General features: G+C 35.8%; 1 protein-coding gene across 1 annotated transcript in view; it reads right to left on the bottom strand.

Annotated features, from left to right (window-relative positions):
* Positions 1 to 20,548, bottom strand: part of Magi2 (membrane associated guanylate kinase, WW and PDZ domain containing 2) — a 1,438,642-nt gene that overhangs the window by 972,583 nt on the left and 445,511 nt on the right. Inside the window, 1 exon segment of the mRNA XM_032907059.1 lies at positions 15,779 to 15,895. Within this exon segment, the coding sequence (XP_032762950.1) occupies positions 15,779 to 15,895 (117 nt within the window).

The following is a 20,548-nucleotide window of genomic DNA, read 5'->3' as shown; positions in this document are numbered from 1 at the left end:
AAGGCCAATTCAATAGGAAAAGAGTTATGGCAGATACTAGAAACCTAGCTGGTCACCTCAAGGATAGTGTGAACATGGATCTTAGAGGAGAACTTACTACCACCAACTTCCTAAACTAGCATAATTCTCAACAGCAACAATGTTATGTGCATCTTAAGTATGTTACTCTTTATTCTGTGAGATATGTACAATTTTACCCACAATGATGCTGAGCCACAGAGTTAATACACAATGTACCTCAATACAGATGGGTATATCTGATTTATTACTAAACTGACTTATTACTAAACTAGGACAATTCCCAATGCCACTCCATGTATTTATCCCCATACCCACAGATAAGTGTAGCTCTCCTTACTCACAAAGAAACTTATCTTTAAAAACTTCACAAAGAGGCCATTGTAGAAAATCACAACCAGCTCAAATACCAAGAACAAGCGATTGTGAGATGCCCAGCTCTGGTGGATGGATCTATAATTTAACCCCCTTCCTAAGACTCATGGAACGTCATAGAAGATAAAGTAGAAGATTTGTAAGGGCTAGAGAACCAGGAACTTTGTTATGAGATTGTGTAACCTAAAAATGACAGAGAAGCTTCACCCATAATAAATCAACAATATGGCTGCCTATATAAATTCTGAAGAAGTACATCAAACATAGTTATGCTAACATGGAAGGATGAAGTTTCATAGGCCCATCAGTGGAAAACGAGTTACAGACAACCAACAAATACTGAGAGAGGGAGACAGTTTCATAGGAGAATTAGACCCTACTTGGTTTATCAATACCAAGAGGTCAGCTCCCCAGCCCTGTGTGTGTGTGTGTGTGTGTGTGTGTGTGTGTGTGTGTGTTTGTGTATGTGGTAGGGTTGTGGGGGGTTGCTGTCTATGCAGATGAGTGTAGTACAAGATAAGGCAAGATCCTGTGGTTGGGCAGTGGAAAAGAAAGACAGCCTGAGGATTTTGGAGACGAGACAGAGAGATGGAGAGACGAAGGGAGGAAGACAGATGGAGGAAGAAAAAGTCAATCCATATTCTGCTTGGTTTTAAATAGTCACAGGTAGCTCTAAATATCTTATAAGGGATAGATAAATACCGGGCAATTTGTCTTATCTAGGTGGGCAGTTTATATCAGTATCAATTGGTTCCAAGTTCATTGTGTAGATGTTTTGTGGGGTGAGAAGTTACTGATATAAATCTGATTGATAAATTACAAGCCTCTAGAGTTTTGATTTTACTGGGTTATGGGGATTTGTGACAGCTAACTACAGGGGACGGATGGCTGGGAATGTGGGCAGAATCCACACAAGAGAACCATGAGATGGGCAGTCTTATGCATACTTATGTTTGTCCTAAAATTTCATAAGTGTGAATAGGACTACAGTAAACATTGATGATACACATTTATTTCTAACATGTCAACATCTAGTCCTTCAAATAAAATACCTAGTCATGGTAGGCCTCAGTCTTATTGATTTAATTTTGGCTTAGGAGGAATTTCTGTACTGACCCCCAAAGAGGCTAACTAGTTAATGTTCCCACCAGCATTGTGAGAGTCTGTTTTCTCCAAGTCCTTCCATGCATGTGCTGTTAACTGTTTTTTTAATGACCGATTCTCTAGGTGGAATAGAATGAGACCTCAGTGTAGTTTTGACTTATACTTGTCTATGGTGCTATAATGTGGTTGAACTTGTTTTTGCAAGCTCACTCTGTTTTCAATCTAAACAGCTTCCCCTATTCTGTTACGTGGTCATCCTTCTCTTACACAAGATTAAATATGCTGCAAAGTATAGAATGGCATGCTCAGAATCTGACCACTTTGAAAGTCATGCACCATCATTTATTTGTTTGTTTGTCTGTCAGTCTGTCTGTTTGTTTTAAGTTACTACCCAATTCCCTGTGGCATATGAACTCTACCTTTGGTCTCAGGTCATTGGCTGGCTCCTAGGAATACTCACCAGGTCTCAAGTAGAATGTTTTTAGGGACTTATCACTTATTCATCTAAACTTGCTTTCCACAGTTGATTTAAACCTTGCCTTCAGGCTAAGGTAGTTTGGAGTGGTGTCTGTAGCTTTTATAGTGCTATTTTTAAAACAACCACAAAAATGAACTAAATTTGAACTTCTGTTTTATGGGATTTATGCCCAATAATAGAAATGCACAGAAATCACAGAGAGATAAAGTGAAAGGAGGTACACTGACAATAATAGGCCCCCAAGCATTAAAGACTATAGCAATCATAGCTTCCACTCACTCTCCAGAACTTGACAGTGAGACCTGTTTGCTGACGATATGCTTGAGTCACATGAAGAAAGCAAGCTTCAGCCCTGCTCGCTAGCCTCCATAGTGCTAGAATGCGCGATGGAAACTGCGAGGGCGGGGGGAAGCATTCATAACTCCTGTTGTGACTTCTTCACACCGCAACAGTGACTGGCCTGGTGAGACATGCACAATGGTAGAATAGGGCTACACACATCATGGGGATAATCAACTGTGTTCTGATCGATTGAAGTTTCACAAGATGAAGCTAATATATTGGACCATTATCAGACCATGAACCTGTGACTAAATATGCCAGAGACCTTAGGGGGAGAACCTATTATTGCTGTGCTGCTACATAAACATAGTGCTAATCCACTTCCTGAATGCTTGTCATACAGATAGATCAATCCATCCCAGTTCATCTGAGAAGTTTCTATTGCAGTAGATGGTCATTAACAAAGAAAACTGCCCAAGAAGGAAATGAGTGACTGCACCATGCAGGGATCATCGCAAAAGATGGGGCAGAAAGGGTATAAGAGCCAGGGCAACAGATGACTACAAGGAAGCAATGTCTTCAGAACACAAACTTTCAATCGTTATGAACACATGCATGAAATCTAGGGACGCCCACGTCAGACTAAATCTCAGCATGAAGGGAGATGAACGTGGAATCCCACCCCTAGGTATGGAGTTATTGGCAAATGTTAGCTGGTGGGGAAAAAATTGTTTTTCTCTAATAAGAGTTGATCTACTGGTGAGTGGATTATAGTCTAGAGGAAGATCATACATCCAAGAATATTTGGGGAACACAAATTAGTTTTAAACTGTTTTAAAAAAATAGGACGAAAAGTTGGGTAGAAGGGAATGGGACATATCTGGGAAGAATTGGGGAGTGAATAGGGTCAAATGTTGAATAAAACTTGAAACTCTCCAATTGATAATAAAATTGTGAAAAATAAAATAAATAAACCTATTACTTCAGATAGGGGAAGGAATATGTTTAGAAAACTCACTCTGGGTTTAAAACTATCTGTTCTGTTTTTCTCTTCTGTCTCTCTGTGATTTTGAGCAGAGTTTAAGCTTCAGTCTGTAACATGAATATAGATCACCCATTTTCACAAGTGTTCAATGTCCTATTACCTTATATTTTTATGGAGACAATCACATATATGCACATATTAATATGTTGTTTATACTTATAGGTTAACACTGTAAATGACTGAAAAATTATGTACATATATCTGTATCTGTGCCCACAGAGTTGGGTCTATTGAAAAATATTAAAAGATATGACTAGAAATGTTATACAAGAGTAATACTGTGTGAACTCTGAATAAGTCAACTCTAAGTTATGTGATCTGTGGCCACAAATGTAACCTGACCTTCTTCATCTTAAGAATATTCCTAGGCTAAATAGTTGCAAACTCAATATAGCTTCAGGCTTTTTGGAAACATGCAGGGACGAGCCAATACACACATCTATTAAGAATGTCCTTGGGCTGTATTTTCTACCAAATTCCCACTGAGGAAGCCATGGAAACACTTTTCCTAGTCTGAGCGATTTGTTCAGAGATTATGATGGCTTCAGATTTATTGTAAGCTTAAAAATCTGTATCTTCAGGTTGCAAATTTTAAGATGTCTTGAGCACAGATATATTATAGAAGAGTTGACACAAGTTTATAAATGGTATTCCTGTGGCTCAATTAAACCCAACATACTCCATTTTTATTGCTTTATATCTCAATTAAGTATAGCAGTCTAGTCATTATCATTAAGCAAACATAAAGTAACTTTGATTGTTTTAATAATCATTCCCTAAGTTGTGAGGGCAGTTATCAGCCTCAACTATGATAGATGTTAAATATTTTATCTTCCTTTGTTGTAAATATTCTATTCGCTCAGCTCTAAAATTAGAATAACGAAAGCTAGCTTACCAAGATTTGAATAAACCCCTAGAGACTGTAAGATTTTCATTCACATCCCCAATACCCAGTCACATGCTCTTAGTTGGTCTCAGTGCTAGCAGAACTAAATAAAAATAATTATAATATATAAAAGTTTATATGCTTTAATCTCTATAAATTTAACAAGCTATTAAGTACATTAATGACAATTTAAAATAACAACCACAATTTTACAACTGATGAATCTGGAAGATATGTTTTTATGAGGATTACCATATTCATAAAGAGAATAACACCAAGCCTGGGAGATAAGGGAAATTGCATTTTTTATTTGTTTCTACTAAGGCAGTAGTCTTAGTAGGTGTTTTTTCCCTCGATTACTATTATATCAATGTGCTGACTTAAATACAGGTTTTCAAATGTATGTAGCCATGTTTTACTTGCATGTGTCTTTAAATAAGTCTTCCCAAAGACATATAGCATAACTCACTAATGAACTTTGAGACACAAAAATGATTCTGGGACACATAGTAAAGTCCCAAGATTGGCCTCTCATCACAGATATTGTTCCACTCAGTGCTAAAAGCATCTTATTCCCTTCCAAACATAATTAATTTTCTGTAGTACTTTAAATAATATATTCAACTCTTCAACTTTAATTAAGATTCCTTTTCTTGCTCCAGATTTAAATGATGTTGCAAAAGCATTTTTGTCAATTGATTTCTCATGTGAGGAATATAATTATGAACTAAGTTTTGTTAGTGTCACATTCATATTTTTAAATAATAAAGTTGTGAATAAAAATGAACAAAGACTCCAACGCAAATTAAAAATGTCTCCTTTTATAAGTAGGGCAGGACGATTCCAGAATGCATTGATAGTGCTTAAATATTCTCAGTTTCTAAGGACCAAATTCATTTCTCCAAAAGCCTATAACTAGAAAGGACAATATAATCATTGGGAGGTGCAGCATAGACAGAAAGTTGAAAACCCTAAACAAAGACTCTGTGCCCGACAATTATTTATGCTATAAGATTTTAACTATAGAATTCTAAAACAGGGAATGTAAAAATTAGTCTTCCGTGGTATAATAAAATTAAGATACATCACTGTCACCGTATGTCTAAGAATCTGTTAAGAAGAAACACATTTAAAGCTCATATTTTAGTTCAGATCAGAAACTATCAGACATGTAATATTTTCACCAAGGACATAAGAGTCTATTCCAGTTGTTAATAGTTAAGAGGCACTGGAGGTAATTGCAGCCACACTGGTAATATGTCAGTCTCAAACTCAGGTTTCTGGGCCTTAGCTGCAGGCCTCAGAGGCAATTGTTTTGTTAGTAGAGGTTAATCTTTCTTGGCAGCTGTGTACTATGGTTAGCACTCTTAAAGAATGATAATCTCTAGTCTCCATATTCTCTTGTTAGTATAGTAATTTTCTGAACAATTAATTCCCTAATACTCTTCCTCATTAAAATGCCGTGCATTGTTTTAGTTCTTAGTCTTTACCTTGTGTGACACTGTAAATGGTGCTTTTATTTTCTCAGATGATGGAATGAGATGAAAGCCATACCCAAGCTGTGCCAATACATGGCTTGAACTGAGACCGTAGTGTTTCTTTCCCTGTTCTGTCTATCTCTAGGCCAAGCCTGGAAGAGTCTAATCTCCATACAATCTATTTTTCAAGCCAACTGATTCAATCTGGCTTCTCCTGGCTTCTGGTTGAACTGCTCTGCTTGGCCTCACACTAACTTTGGGACTACGCTCTAATCTTCCGGCTCCTTCTCATTCTCCGGCTCATTCATTCTGTCTTTACCTGTGTCTAGCTTGTTTTCTCTGCCACCAGCCTTTGTAACATTGTCTTGGAAAAACTGCCACATACACACCACACCACCACTGTTTTTCTCTCTCACTGCTCTTAAGTAGCCTCTTTTTCCTCATGAAAGCATATGCTAATGCCACCTCCAACTCATTCTGTCAAATCTTTCTTTGATCTATCACATTGTCCACCTCTCAATTAGATGTAAATTTCAAACATGGCTGCTTCTTTCTACAAACTAATCTTACCTTCATTGTCAAGGGTTAAAGATACGTACTATTCCAGTCAAATCATACTGTAATCCAGAGCATGCCTGAATTCTGGCCAAATCATGTAGACCTAGAACATCTTTGGACATGATGCCTTGTCAGAGCAGCCATATTGCTGGGTTAAAATTGCTCTATTTGACACATTATTTATTCTGGTTTGCTTATGGAATAAATGGAGATAATAGAAAGAATGAAAGGTTAAGTTTACCTCCAGACTCACTGACTTCTCAGTGCTCATTGGACACTGGATTTTCATTGTGCACATGAAACTGAAACTTTTAAGCCAGAATGAGGAACAAAGAGGAAAAATGAGTGAATGGGATATGTGCTTCTAATGAAGGAATGAGTAATTTGATCCTTATGGGACTATGGCCAAAGAGAGCTAAGGGATTAGTTAGGTCTGATACTAAGCCATAGGGGGCAGCTGAGTCTGTGCAAAGGTAGACACGCTAACATGCAGAGTGAACGTTTTCTACCAAAGAAGAGCCATTTCAGGAACTCTGTGGAAATGTCCCTGTTGTTTCTGCTTTACTGTCCTTTAAACAAGAATGAGAAAAGTCATACCACTGTTGAAAAATACTTATTCAGCTTGATGTGGCCTTAAAATGAAAAATATTGCTAAGGTCACTGAAGAGAAGCCATTGAAACATGTGCAATATGTAATTCCTGAAGAGTGTACTTCTTGTTCACATTATAATTTACAGCTTTTATGGAAATAGTAATCAGTATTGATAGGTAACCCATCAGTGTTTTGTGTTGTAGAGCCTTTCAGAATTTGGTTCAACCATTAGAGAAATCAGGTCTATAATGAGTGAAGATGTAATGTGGTACACCAAACGGATGGCACTTGGTATATAAGATTGAGTTCCTTCTCATGTGCTTACTGACTATGTGATTTAGAGAAGGGTTCATTAGCTCTCCAGGAATAAGTTTGCTAGTTGGAAAAGTAAGGGCAGTGGATTTTGCTAAATAAAACTGCACAAAATACTTGTACACAGCTATTTTTTATGTTAATTATTTTCCTTCATTTCATCTTCTACCACTCCTAACATGATCAACAAAAGAAACACATTTTATGAAATCCTGATGTGATTAACTAGGGACCTGCATACCTATTGATAAAGTTTTACATTATTATAATTTTATGCAAGAATTTAAAGTATTAGATTTTAATAAAACTAAGATTTTTATAAGTGAAGTTCATAAAATTAAAAAACGCTTTTAGATAATAAATATAACTTTATATGTTTACTCCTTCCTATATCAATATAGAAATGTAACACATATCAATCGAAATGTTTCTTTCCTTATAAATATCTTATACTTTAATGTTTCTGGTAATAACATTACAAAGAGGAAACAATTTAGAGCTTGTTTAGTAAATGGTCAATTACTAGGGTCGTGTGATTTGCATTGGATTCAGGTCATGAATTCTACAATTTCCACAGCTATGCAAGCCCCTTAATTGAATGCATAGTTTGTCATCACTGTCAGCCAATTAGATGGGAGCAATTGCATTTCTCCTAAAATTGGGAAAAGACAAGGGTATACAGATTTTATTTGTGTTCTTCTTCTGTCTTGTCCTTGGAGGGAGAGTTATCACTAATTTGGGAAGCAGCACACATAGCTACCTCCACTCCCATGGAACTCGTGCAGATATCTGGTGACTTATTCATATACAGAGCAACTTCTCTGAAAGCTCATCTTTTCGTAGGTAAACTGAGAAGGTGATTTTATGCCTGAATTGGAACCGGGAAGCACTCCAGTTCTCCATTCTGACTTGCCTAAAAAGTTAGGACTCTTGTGAAGTTTTTAATTGAATCGTCAATCCTACCTTAGGCTTAACTTTTAATTATCCCATGTGAGAAAGCCTACAGACTCTCCTAAATTCTTCATTTGCACTGTAACGTTTGACTTCACTAAGTAAGCATTGATTTAGTCTCCTATTAGCTCTCTCCAAGCACAGGCATTCAGTCACATAAGTGACATTTATGAAAGTTCAACATCAGAAGACATTATATTTCATGTTAAACATCACAAGTAGAGCAATCACATTTTCATAACAGTATACCTCATGGTTCAGAGATCTTTATGTCACATTTCAGTTCATCACACATTCAAAAGAGGTAAGCAATTTAAAATACCTTTGTATTTCTCATTATGTTTATTTTCTTATCCATTTACTGGGACTGACCCAAATTTCAGTTTCATGAATAGTGGAAGGTAAATTTCAAGGAACATCAGAGTTATGATGGTATCTTTAACTTGACATTCATAGAAAAATTTGAAAGTACACGCATCGCTGGTTTCTATCTGGAATTTCACTTAATTTAAACCTTACTCTTTATTTCTCCCTGATATGTCTGCTGCATTTGATAGACCTTCAACTTCCATAAGCTGTTTACACCTGCTTGATATCAAGGGCATCCCATCCTCAGAATAATTTAGTCAATTGGAAGAACTGATTTGAATAATGATAAAGAAAGCCAGCAGAATCAAAAGGCTACATAATTTTAGATGGAACAAGAGGAAACATTTCATTTCATTTCAGTCCATCACTTCCTGCCTGGCAGGTGTAAAGGCACAAAGGCCTTTGTCAAGGTCCTCTGGGTAGCAAGTAGCAGAACCTCTACAGTTGATAGCCCTGGTTCTGATGTGAGTTTTACTCATAGTTCCATGATAAGAAATAAGTAGAGGCAAAGTTTACTGCTCCTTGCTATCCACCTGCTAACTTGCTGTGTACAGATAACTCTTGACTACAGTACTTGTTAGTAGAATAGCAGTAACTGTAACCAGTAGCCCTTTCTTATTCACCATTTTACTCAGGCATGTTTGAAAGAGACTCTGACAGCCCTGTTACAGTCCACAGTTTTCAAGTCTTCTCCGTCTACTGTTTTCTTTCAGCTACTTACATAATCACCCCATAGCTTGGTTTCAATTCATCGAGACTGAAATCTGGTTCGGTGTGATTTAATATATTGTCTTAATTTAACAAAAAGTATGAGACATGTTGACCTTATATTCCAGCACACGGGGTTACGAGATTGAAACACTCAAGGTGTGTATGTTCTTGGCTCCTCAGAAGGAAGGCTACTTTTATTCAAAGTGATGATCGGCTTTCTAGGAGAGTATAAACTGCACTGAACATCCGTATCCCCTTATTCTTAGAGCAGTGGCTGGGGATATTTGAAGGCCAATGTTGTATTTCTACCTACCAACTGTATCAATGTCTTACAGGTTCTGGAGGAGTCTCTCTTTCTCTTATAATGAGTAAAGATGTAAAGGGAAACACACGAAAATGTCACATCACAGGGAGGGAGAAGAAACTAACGTAGACAGGGCAGATGGAATGTTAAGTGGCTGGCATCAGTGAAATTGTACTCTTAGTGTTTTTGTTTTGCTTCTATGCTGGATATTCTATTTTCACATTGAAGCTTTGTGGTGTTAAGTGGATAAGTCAATGTAATCACTTATACATTTTCTTTGGCTTCATATTCCAGGACAGAAATTGAACCTAATAATCAAGTTAAGGATTTAATTATTAATTTCTCACACAGAGAATATATGCCCCCAACCAAACCAATGCACTATTCTTGAACCAAGGAGACATATTTGTTTTGTTCAATGAATAGAAGAAAATATTTAAGGAATTGTTTAATAAGGTTATATCCTCTTATGGTGGCAGAAAAGAGACTCATTAGATTCAGAATATAAGTGCAACTTATAAGGCTCAGGAAGTTACTGAAGCACATGAGATTCATACTGCATAATATTATATAAGCAGTGATAATTACTGGGAAGGAAAGAGTATCCAATTGGTCTAATTGGTCTAGCAGCAGGAATCCAACTTCAACGTAAGCCAGTCATCATCCACACCAGTGACACCTCTGCCCTTGAATAAGTCGGGATCCTGTATGTAACTCCGATAAACTCACTTGTTCACTAAGGGTTTAGATGGAATTATGTATTTAGTTTGTTATATTTGCATGTCTGTTCACAGATCCTCAGAAAGTGTCACATAAGTATGTTTATGTATCTGACCTATGACTAAGTCTTTATATACTCAGAAAGAGAGATTCAGTCTAATCCATCTTTTTGTACAATCATAATATATGTTTAAAGTAATATGTCAGACAGCTGCCCATCTTGGTAAGGAGAATGAATGAATGCTTGTCAGCACTTGCTACTGCTCAGAACCCTTCGGATCCACCTTTATCTCTAAAACCTCAAGACAAAAATAGAAATTTCTCAAGAGATCTACTTGTGTTTGTTTCTAGATTTCTTTCCCTTTGGATTCAGATGCTAATAGCCACATTTATTCAGTAATAATGTTCAATTTTTAATACTTAGTGCCAAATATAATTAGTTTATTTTTAAAAAATCAAATTTATTTTTCAAAGAACAAAAAGCTGAAATAATCGTGAAGGAATATGATTCACACCCTAAAAGCAACTTCACATCAGATTTTCTAAATGTATGAGTCTTATTTGAGAAAATAAGAATAAAGTTGAAGAAGTTTTATAATAAACATTAGTTAAGTGCAGTTGGATTGAAATTCAGTGGAATTGGATGATCCTTTCCCTATGGTTTTATGTCTAGGAGTTGCTCAACTTACCATGATGGTTGGGCCCAACTATTGAAAGATATGCTGACACTGTTGTCCTATTCTTGATCATTTTCAAGTAAATGAAATTCCTTCCCCTAAGAGGCAGTGGTCTTGTCTGTTTGGTAATCTAATTTTTAGGTTGCTATCTCTCTCCCTCTGACTTTATATATTAAAAAATGTATCTTTACAATGAAGACAAGAAGTAAGTCAAATTCCATACCTGCAGAAAGTATCACCTTACTCAGGAACATATATTTGTGCAATGCTAATTTATAATGTACAAATAACTCTTGAATTGTTAGTAAACTAGCAGGAACTGTAACCAGTAGCTTATTATCATCATCATCATCATCATCATCATCATCATCATTTATTATTATTATTATTGTTATTGTTATTGTTATTGTTGTTGTTGTTAATTACCACACTTTCCAGGTGTGTTTGAAGGAGACACTTATGCAAATTTAAAGTTTAAAAGTGTAAAAAGGAAATTAAAGTAAAAAATATGGCTTGTTTTACAAGAAATTCTGCTTCATTCAGTACAGCAGATATCTCTAATTTTGTCTCACAGCTCCCATGCTTCATGGCTGGCCAGTCATACCCTAACAGCCCTTTTCCACTGTCATCATACATGAGCTCACAGTCTGCCAAGGCGGTGCTGCTTCATTGTATAACTGTAATTTTGGTGTGTTGATGATTTTTCTTAACAGATCATTTTTCATAACTTTTATATAGCTGGTATTTGCTCTTTGGAAGGCAATTTGTCATAAGCATCAAAACATCAAAATGTGCACTAAACTCTTACGATTATATCCTTGACAATTCTTCTTAGTTTGGCCTAGCTTTGCAAACTTAAACTTAATATGTGGAAACATTACTGTGATTTATGCCTTGGCCAGGTCTTCCACAAAAGTTATTTCTTTTATATCTTAAGTCTATATATTTAATCATCTTTGGTCTTATGTAATAGTTTTTACTGTATCTTTATTCATTTTTTTACTTAGTATATATTAATATTTCACACTTCAAATAAATTTAAAATACTTCCCATTAATACCATCTCAACATTGTTGTTATCTTGAGAGGGAGAGAGAGGGAAAGAGAGACACAGCCTCAAGTATCTCCCAGTTTATTTTGAAGCTTTAAACATTGGTCAGTGAAACAATGATCCCCATCATGTGGTCTGTTAGGGAAAAGGTTAAGGAATGTCTGTGCTCGTGCTTCTATCAAACATTATCTGTCTTTAATAAACACAGAGAGGAGAAGGACAGGAGCATTATCAATAAATTGGAGTGATTGTTTTTATCTTCTTTAAGAAGCACAGTGAAATTAACTAGTTGGTTGATTAGCCTCAAAATTAAACATATATATTATGCTCAGTAGAATATTAAAACCAAATAAACTCTATTTTCTCTATACATCAAGAAATGAATTGAACATTTTGAGTACTTAGTTCACCAACTTCCACATATGCCTTTGAATCTATGCTGTTTCAGGGATAATAATTACTGTCATAACTGTACTTTTAAGACGCTGTGACAGAATAACTCTGTCTACCTTTTAAATAAATGATGCTAGTTTAGTTATGTGTCCATGCAACCCCGTCTCACTCAAGCACACACTTTTCCTCCAATCCAGTTGTAAACACCTGAGGCTCTCTACATACATCTTAAGTAAGTCTGCCTCATGTCACATTTTGTATACCACCAGGGTAATTGGAATTTGATTTAATGGATTTTTCTAAACTCTGACATCCTTTATCTGCATACATCTTTCCTGGTTACTTTTTATCGTAGTCTAAGGTACAGCTGGGTTATCTCATCACCGTTCACTCATTTCTACTTCAGTTCAACCACATAGAATCTTAATATGAGAAAGATTTGTTTACAATCTCTATTTAACAAGAACGAACTTTCACTTTTTAGTAGGCAGGGTCCCTTAAACACTTATACTTTCCTCTATTAGTTGTGTTCTTAGCAACAAGGAGCACTTAAAGAAGGTCTTTCATGTGTAAAAATGTGAGAAGGCTCTACACGAAATATAGAATCAGTTGATGGAGACCTTTCCTTTGTGACTAGATTTGAACAAATAGTAAATTGATGGCGTCAGAGATGATGCTTGCAGCTGTTTGTGCCCCACAGACTATATGAAAACAATCATGCCCAGAAAAACTAAATCAAAAGACTAAATACAAGCAACCCTTGATTTTGCAAACAAACTAAGGGGGAGTTATACTATTTATAGGTAAAACCCAGTAGAGACTTAGATTTATCCCCCTTCTTCCCTTCATTAGCTCAGAACATGGCCATATCCTGAGACAGACTTACTTAAGATGGATATAGAGAGCTTAGGTGTTTACAACTGGGTTTGAGGAAAAGTGTGTGCCCGAGTGAGATGGGGTTGTGTGGACACATAGCACGAGGGCTCTTACACACATAGTGAGCACTAAGGTTAGCTTTAGGATTTGACTCTCCTTTTTCTTCTAGTTGTAGTTGTTGGGACAATCCATTGAGTAAGCAAAGTTACTGTAATTATTTTTGTCAAGAAAAATACTAACTTACGTTACATGATCAAACTGATAATGCTCTTGCATCTATGTACTTACTAACAATCAATTTCTAGTGCCACTGCTTTGTTAAACAAGAGGTGCCAATATTCACATTTATATGTATGTATGTATGTATGTATGTATGTATGTATGTATGTAGTATGTATGTATGTATGTATGTATGTATGTATGTATAGGAGCAATGATATGCTTCTTAGCAGCATGTTTTCCTTTTACTGTAGTAGGTTCATTGAAATAATGAGACTACATTGATCCAGGAGAATGTATACAAAATGAGATTCAATAATGAATGCCAATGGATGTCAACTTATATACACTTGCACGTTTCTAAGCAATGGTAGGATTTTCCACACTACTGATCCATTTTATGGCATACTTTTTGAAAACATCTGAGTACTTCATTAAAAGACTTAATGAGTGAAGGAGACAGACTGTCCAGGGCTTGATCCTCAGTGTGAAAGCCATTTTTAATAGTACAAACCAGAATCATCTTCATATCAGATGTTTTTTCACTATTATGCCAAATTAAAAGCACTGTTAACACATGGTATTATTTGAACTGGCTATTAGGAGTGGTGGCTGCAAAATCAAAGAGCGATTGTTTCCTGATAATATACAGATCTCTTGAGTTTCTAATTATCTCCTTACAGGTATTACTCAAGCTTCTCTAATTGAATTCATGACCTTGAACTAGAATCACATCTTGAAGTTCTCTAGGTTTACTCATAAATCCTGCTATTTTACCTTTATATTTATTTCTCATTCCTAGTTTCTTCTTAGTACTCTAAAGAAAGATGCTATAAAAAGTTAATTAGCTAATGCAAAATTCCTCCCATTATCATCATATTTAATTGGCAGTTTCTTATTTATGCCACTGTCTTAACAAGGACTACATGTATTCCTGAGGTCAGCGTCTTATTTATTTCTTTCAGATTTTAACACAACAAAGCGCCTGTCCTCTTTCTTTAGTATTTCAGGTCTTTCTTCTTTCCTGTCACAAAAGATAAATTCACTTCGATGCACTGACAGCATCAAGGCCTTGAGAGTGCGTCCACCCGTTACCTTATAAGCAGTCCAGTCACTTTAATCCATCTTCTGCCCATCACTCGAATGTCAAACTCAAGTTTAGGAGTGGACTTTTCTCAGCGTGAAGTTTCAAAGCAAGAGTGCAGAGTCTACTCACTTATAAACACACACGGAATAGGAATCACTTTGACCAACATGTGTCAATTAGCAAGTGTTTTTACTTAGTATTGGATGATAAATATATTATGACATTATTTTGATGATTATTCAAATCCAACTGCAATGACAAGATCCCACCCATCGCCAAATATATGTTGATTAAAAACTCAGGGGTTTCTGGTCTACCTTCACATCGTCGTGTGTTTTAATATAACCTTTCATTTATATCACTTTCAAAAGTGCTGGTGATTCAACCAGATGGAATCATTTTTGTCTTATTTGTTTAATTTTTTTCTAATCAAGGTTTTTTCTAATTTTAAGGGCTTCAAAGCTCAGTTTTGAGTTTATCCATCTTTAGGACGTAACTAAGCAAAAATCAATACCTACAACACCAACAGATCAGAATTTCTTGACAACATAGATAGCTTTTAGCTGTCAAAACATCAAAACATCTCTTTTGAAGAAAGAGGATTTTGATGTACATAGTGTGTCTAGGATTTGAGTCAGAATTCATTTGTCCTAATCAAAAAACAGGAAGAGGAACTCAGAAGTTGTTTCATAAATTATGTCAGTTTACCCACTCTTCTTTTTTAAAGGAATTTCTAAAGGTTGCACATAAAGGCGTAATCCAGTATATATCACCATCACTCTGGAGAGAGTAATAGAATATGTTACATTTGTGTTTCATAGTATACTTTCTCTCTCTCTCTCTCTCTCTCTCTCTCTCTCTTTTTTTTCCTTTTTTTTTTAAGCTTGGGGACTTCTTGTTGCAAAGTCTACCATAGATTCCATTCATAATGGTTTTAATGGTTTTAATCAAGGAATTTGTAGTCTCTTGTCTCCTGGTGTGGAGTTTTACCTCAGTCACAATTCAAGGATTAATGAAAATCTGGCCTGGAATCAATATTATCAATATTAATGTGAATAGTGTAACCAAGATATACTTATAGCTTAAAAATAATAAATTTCTGATGATTCTATCATACACGAAAAAACTATATTTATAAGCATTTGCTTTTGTAGTTCATATTTCAAATCTGATTCCAACTCCAATTGTCCATACATCATTTATCTGACAGAATTTTTCAGTTGAATAGTAAGTATATAGCTGAACATGTATCTGCTTATATAGAAAGGAAAGAGCATTGCTATGGTACTTACATGGCACCGTGCGGAGGTAGAGGTTGTCACGGATGATTTGCTGTAGTTCGTGGTCAACAGAACCCTTCTGAAATCTTAAGTTGAGGTAGTGACGAAGATCCTTATCAACAATTCCTCCTAAAATAATAAAGTTTCTTCATGAAATATTTGGAAAATATAATAAGGATACAACTTGATTTCTTTTGAATACATTAATGAATTATATAAAAGATAAATAATTTCAAGCCACTACTTTGATGCCTAAAGCATTTATTACTATGATAACAAGTAAATATGTCTTCTAGGTATATAACTAGTAATTTGTAATTTGTATGTATCTTTATTTTTCATTTTGATTGTAGTTTTTATTATGGTAGGATATTGGTCACTACTGAACTAGCACTGAATTATCTAAAATGTATCTCATTCTGACCTAAAAGGCTATTTATTTCTTCATTTCCATTGCTTTTTCCCTCAAACCCTGGTAATCACCATTCTAATTCTGCTTCAGTGAATCTGATTGCTCCAGAAATCACATGTAAACGGGATGATATAATATTTACTTTTTTGTTGCACTCTTATTTTACTCAGCATAAAATCGCCTGAGCTTGAAATTTTTAGGTCATTTAAGGTTACTATGGAAATAAAGTGAGATAAAGAGTTACAAGAAAAATGGGTGCATAAATATTGATGATTTTCTTCCCTCCATGAAATAAATCAAAGTGATTTCTCTGTTATGTAATATATGGGCAGCAGGATTAGTAAAATTTGAACCACTTTTCTTCTTTTGCCAACAAATAATTTAAATATGTTTGTTATTTTAGTTTATTGAAAAAAAGGGGGCTATAGCTTTAAAACGCCAATGGTGCAGACTATTGAATATTAAGTTTAAGTTAATGATGACTTTATTAAATTATGAATATTTATCTTAAGATGCTTTCTACTTTAGAATTGAAAGGGAAAAATTCAAAAGCAAAATACTGGGAGCTCTGGAGTCACTGAGGAGGGCACTGCTCTCATAAAGGACCCAGACGCCAACATGGCAGCCTACAACTACCTTCACATGTCCCATCACACATGTGGTTCACATGAATTCATGCAGGCACACAAACACATATGTAAAAACATTAAATAAATGGGTTTTTAAAGAACAAAATGCCTACAGAATGTACACAAGAATACCACATTCTTCTTTTCAAGTGATAACACTAAGGCAAGGGAAGTGTCATGGCTGTTCTCAGTGTCAACTTGACTATACCCATAATTAACTAAAACACCAGTGGCTGGGGCACACCACTGAGGGTGATAGGAAGACCAGCCCTCAGCAGGATGCACCTTCTGATAGCAACATATAAAAAGGACATGGAAGGCAGAAACTCTTGACTTGCTTCACTGATATTAAAGACTTCTTCTTGGGATTCAGAGATATACTAAAAACCAGATGACAAATCCAGTCTTCTGGACTGAGTAAATACAGGCTTTTAAAATTTTCTGTTGGGAGACAGCCATCATTGTACTAGTTTCACGATAGTCCTGTCAACTTGGCAGAGCCTCAGTTGAAGAATTGAGATCAGGCTGCAAGGTATTTTATCATTAGTGATCATTGGGGCAGGATCATGCTCATGGTGGGGTGGTGGCATCCCTGAGCTGATAGACTTGGGTTCTATAAGAAAGCAGGCTGAGAAAACAATAGGGAACAAGGCAGTAGACAGCACCCCTCCATGGCCTCTGCATCAGCTTCTGCCTCCAAGTGTCTGCCTTGCTTGAGTTCCTGTCCTGACTTCCTTTGGTGATGAACAGCAATGTGGACGTGTAAGCTGTATAAACCCATTCTTCCTCAACTTGCTTTTCGGTATGGTGTTTTGTTGCAGCAATAGAAACCCTAATCAAGGCTATATATATTATGTATATATGTGTGTGTGTGTATAAATAAATAATGTATATTATATATAAATGTGATATATATTCACTCTATTAGTTTTGTTCTTTAAAGAGCCCTGGATATGATATGATGCAGAAAATTACAGTTACAGGTAATGGGAAACTACAGTAGACTCCAAACATTTACCAATCCTTTAGTGTCTTAGATTTCACAAATATGTGTACCAGTTTTGTCACATGAAATAGCATGATGTAGGGGTCCAGTTATGTAACCCAGACATTTTCCTCACAAAACTTTTGAGAGTGTTTGTTTACATTCATTGTAAAATCTCTGAAGATTTCAAAATGTGTCACTTTAGTTGCTTCCTGTCTGTGGGTCTACTCGAAGTAACATTCCACAGAAAACCATTTTAACTGATTCAATAATCAAAATTCATATTCCCAAATAAGATTTCTTTTATATTTGAGGATGCGGCCTCTTAATCTATTGATCTAGGCAAGTCAATGCAATAATGGAAAATAAAGGAGACCTTACTTGTTGGGTGCACACAAACATTTCATTCAGAGTCAATATCCATATAATTTTCTAAATTCAAAACCGTTCTTTCAGCCAATGTTGAACAAATGTCAAAGCCAACAAAGACCTGCTATTGACATTTTTATCCTGGTTTGTTTTCTGTTCTGAGATAAACATTATGACCAAAACAACTTGGGGAAGAAAGGTGACACTTGCACTTTCAGTTCCCCTGGTCCTGTCTCAGGGAAGCCAAGGTAAAAATATGAGAGTGGGGACAGAAACAAAGACCAAGGGACAATAGCAATTCCTGGAGTTCTTCTCTGGCTTGCTTAGCAGCTTTTCTCATACATCCCATGACTATGTAACTAGGGATGGTAATGCTCACATTAGGTTGGCCCTCAGCATCAGTTAATAATATAGCAACTGTCCTACATGCTCACCCACAGATGCTCGCATAAAGGAGTTTCTTCAGTTGAGGTTCCCTTTTCCAAAGTGCCTGGTTTGTTTCAGGTTGACCCATGGCCAACATGATTATCAAATATGCTGTATCCATTGTCTTAACCTCACTGTCAGCCATGAAGTGGTAATTTAGGAATTGTGAGATGCTCTTTTCCTGCCTCGTGCCTGTCATCCTCCCATCGGCAGATGTTTAATCTTCATGGTTCACCTCTGATAACTCATCACAGCTACTGAGCAAGCATTGTGTCTGTCGCTGTTCTTGGCTGTTGTTTCTGTCTAATTCTCAGTCTATAGGTCTTTCCTTAACTGAACCCTCTCTTCTCTCTCTCCGTCTTTATGCTTCATATGTGGGACATGACAAGTGATAAAATGCTTTCTGGCAGCCCAAGAAAATGCCAGCTACATAACACCAACTCTAGTCTGCTCATAAACGTAAGCCAGAGTCATTCCCTTAATATAATATGAAACTCACATTTTGCTGTCTAATATCATTTTGCCCCTGAAAAATATATTACTAGTTTATGCCATTTCTTCTACTGCAAATATATATAGTACCATTTACCATTTTGGAAATTAATACCCCTTAGAAAATAATTACCAAATGTTTAGCAACTCGTTTTAGTGACTAGTTGTGTTTTCAGTCCACAGAAGAACTTGAAGAAGCTTTTAAGAATAAGTGTGAAATTTCCTTCACAAATTAAATGACTTGCTATGAATTATGGAACTATAAATGATCTTATTTATTTGGGAGTATTTTATTTTGTTCCATGCTTTCTTCATCCTTTATTTTCCTTTACAATTTACCAGAGCATCTTTTAGCTACAGACATTTTATCTTTTCAGTGTTTGTACTGTGGCAAGCTAAGACAGTTTACCCTCTCAATTTCCTTTCTCCTATTAATTATCATCAGAATAATTTTTATTTAGTTTTGGATCTAAACATGCTCAGTCACAGGATGTGTATGCCAGATCTAAAACAGTTCCTCAGTCCAGAGCATCACCTTTCTAGCTGCCCTCATTCTGGCCAATGAAATCACATGAAATGAGGACGTTTTCTATCCCATGTACTTGACATGACATCTGAGATACAATACCTGTGTCCTGACCAAACACAAGCAAGTAGCCCACATGCTAAAGTCTGGGGTAGAAGTTTGAAACAGCTGGATGTTTGATGCCTTTATTAGACAGCTGAAAGTATTATGATCGACTACATAAAATAAGATTCCTGGTTATATGAAAAAGGTAAGTATTTTAGAAGTAATGGCATGTAAATTCTTTCATGACTGACATGCTTGAGAGTATTTACATGCATATATATTATATAGATATATAATTATATAGGTATATTATATAATATATAACCTCACTTGGTAAATACATTTACAAATGGTCTATGTATGTAGAACATATACACTTATGTAGTAACTTTCACTGATTTGAAATTTCAAATGAGAGTTAAAATCAGACATTGAATGACACCTGATCTGAAAAGCAGAGCCTAAGTCTCAAGGTGACCTTCTTCCAGTTTTTTTTTAAGTATTCAATTTATCTCTTGCAGCATTGTGAGTCAAACGCACATAAGTTCTTAAAAATTAGTATTCTAAAGCAAGCTAATAATCAACACTACAGCGCTAATGTGATAGTGACTTTTATCAAATAAGCAAATTGCCCATCTTACTTGCTATCGCGATCATTTTTGGGATTCCTTGTTAGTGTTTGTAGAACCTGTGTTCTATCACTTGCTGGTGATACCTAGCCTTTAGGAGCAAGACGCATGCCAAGCAGAGCGCTGTGAAGTTCACTGCCTTTTTGCATGGTTTAGCATTCACTGGTTCTTAATATATTTTTTTAAAAAAAAACATGAACATTATCCAGGAACACTGTTGTTTTCTCAACATAAAAATGTTAAACATTAATATCAACAAGATTCCTACT

This window comes from Rattus rattus, chromosome 6 (assembly GCF_011064425.1).
Source record: "Rattus rattus isolate New Zealand chromosome 6, Rrattus_CSIRO_v1, whole genome shotgun sequence".
Taxonomy (NCBI): Eukaryota; Metazoa; Chordata; class Mammalia; order Rodentia; family Muridae; genus Rattus; species Rattus rattus.
The sequence above is the reverse complement of the archived record's forward strand: the minus strand, read 5'-3'. Positions and strand labels throughout refer to the sequence as shown.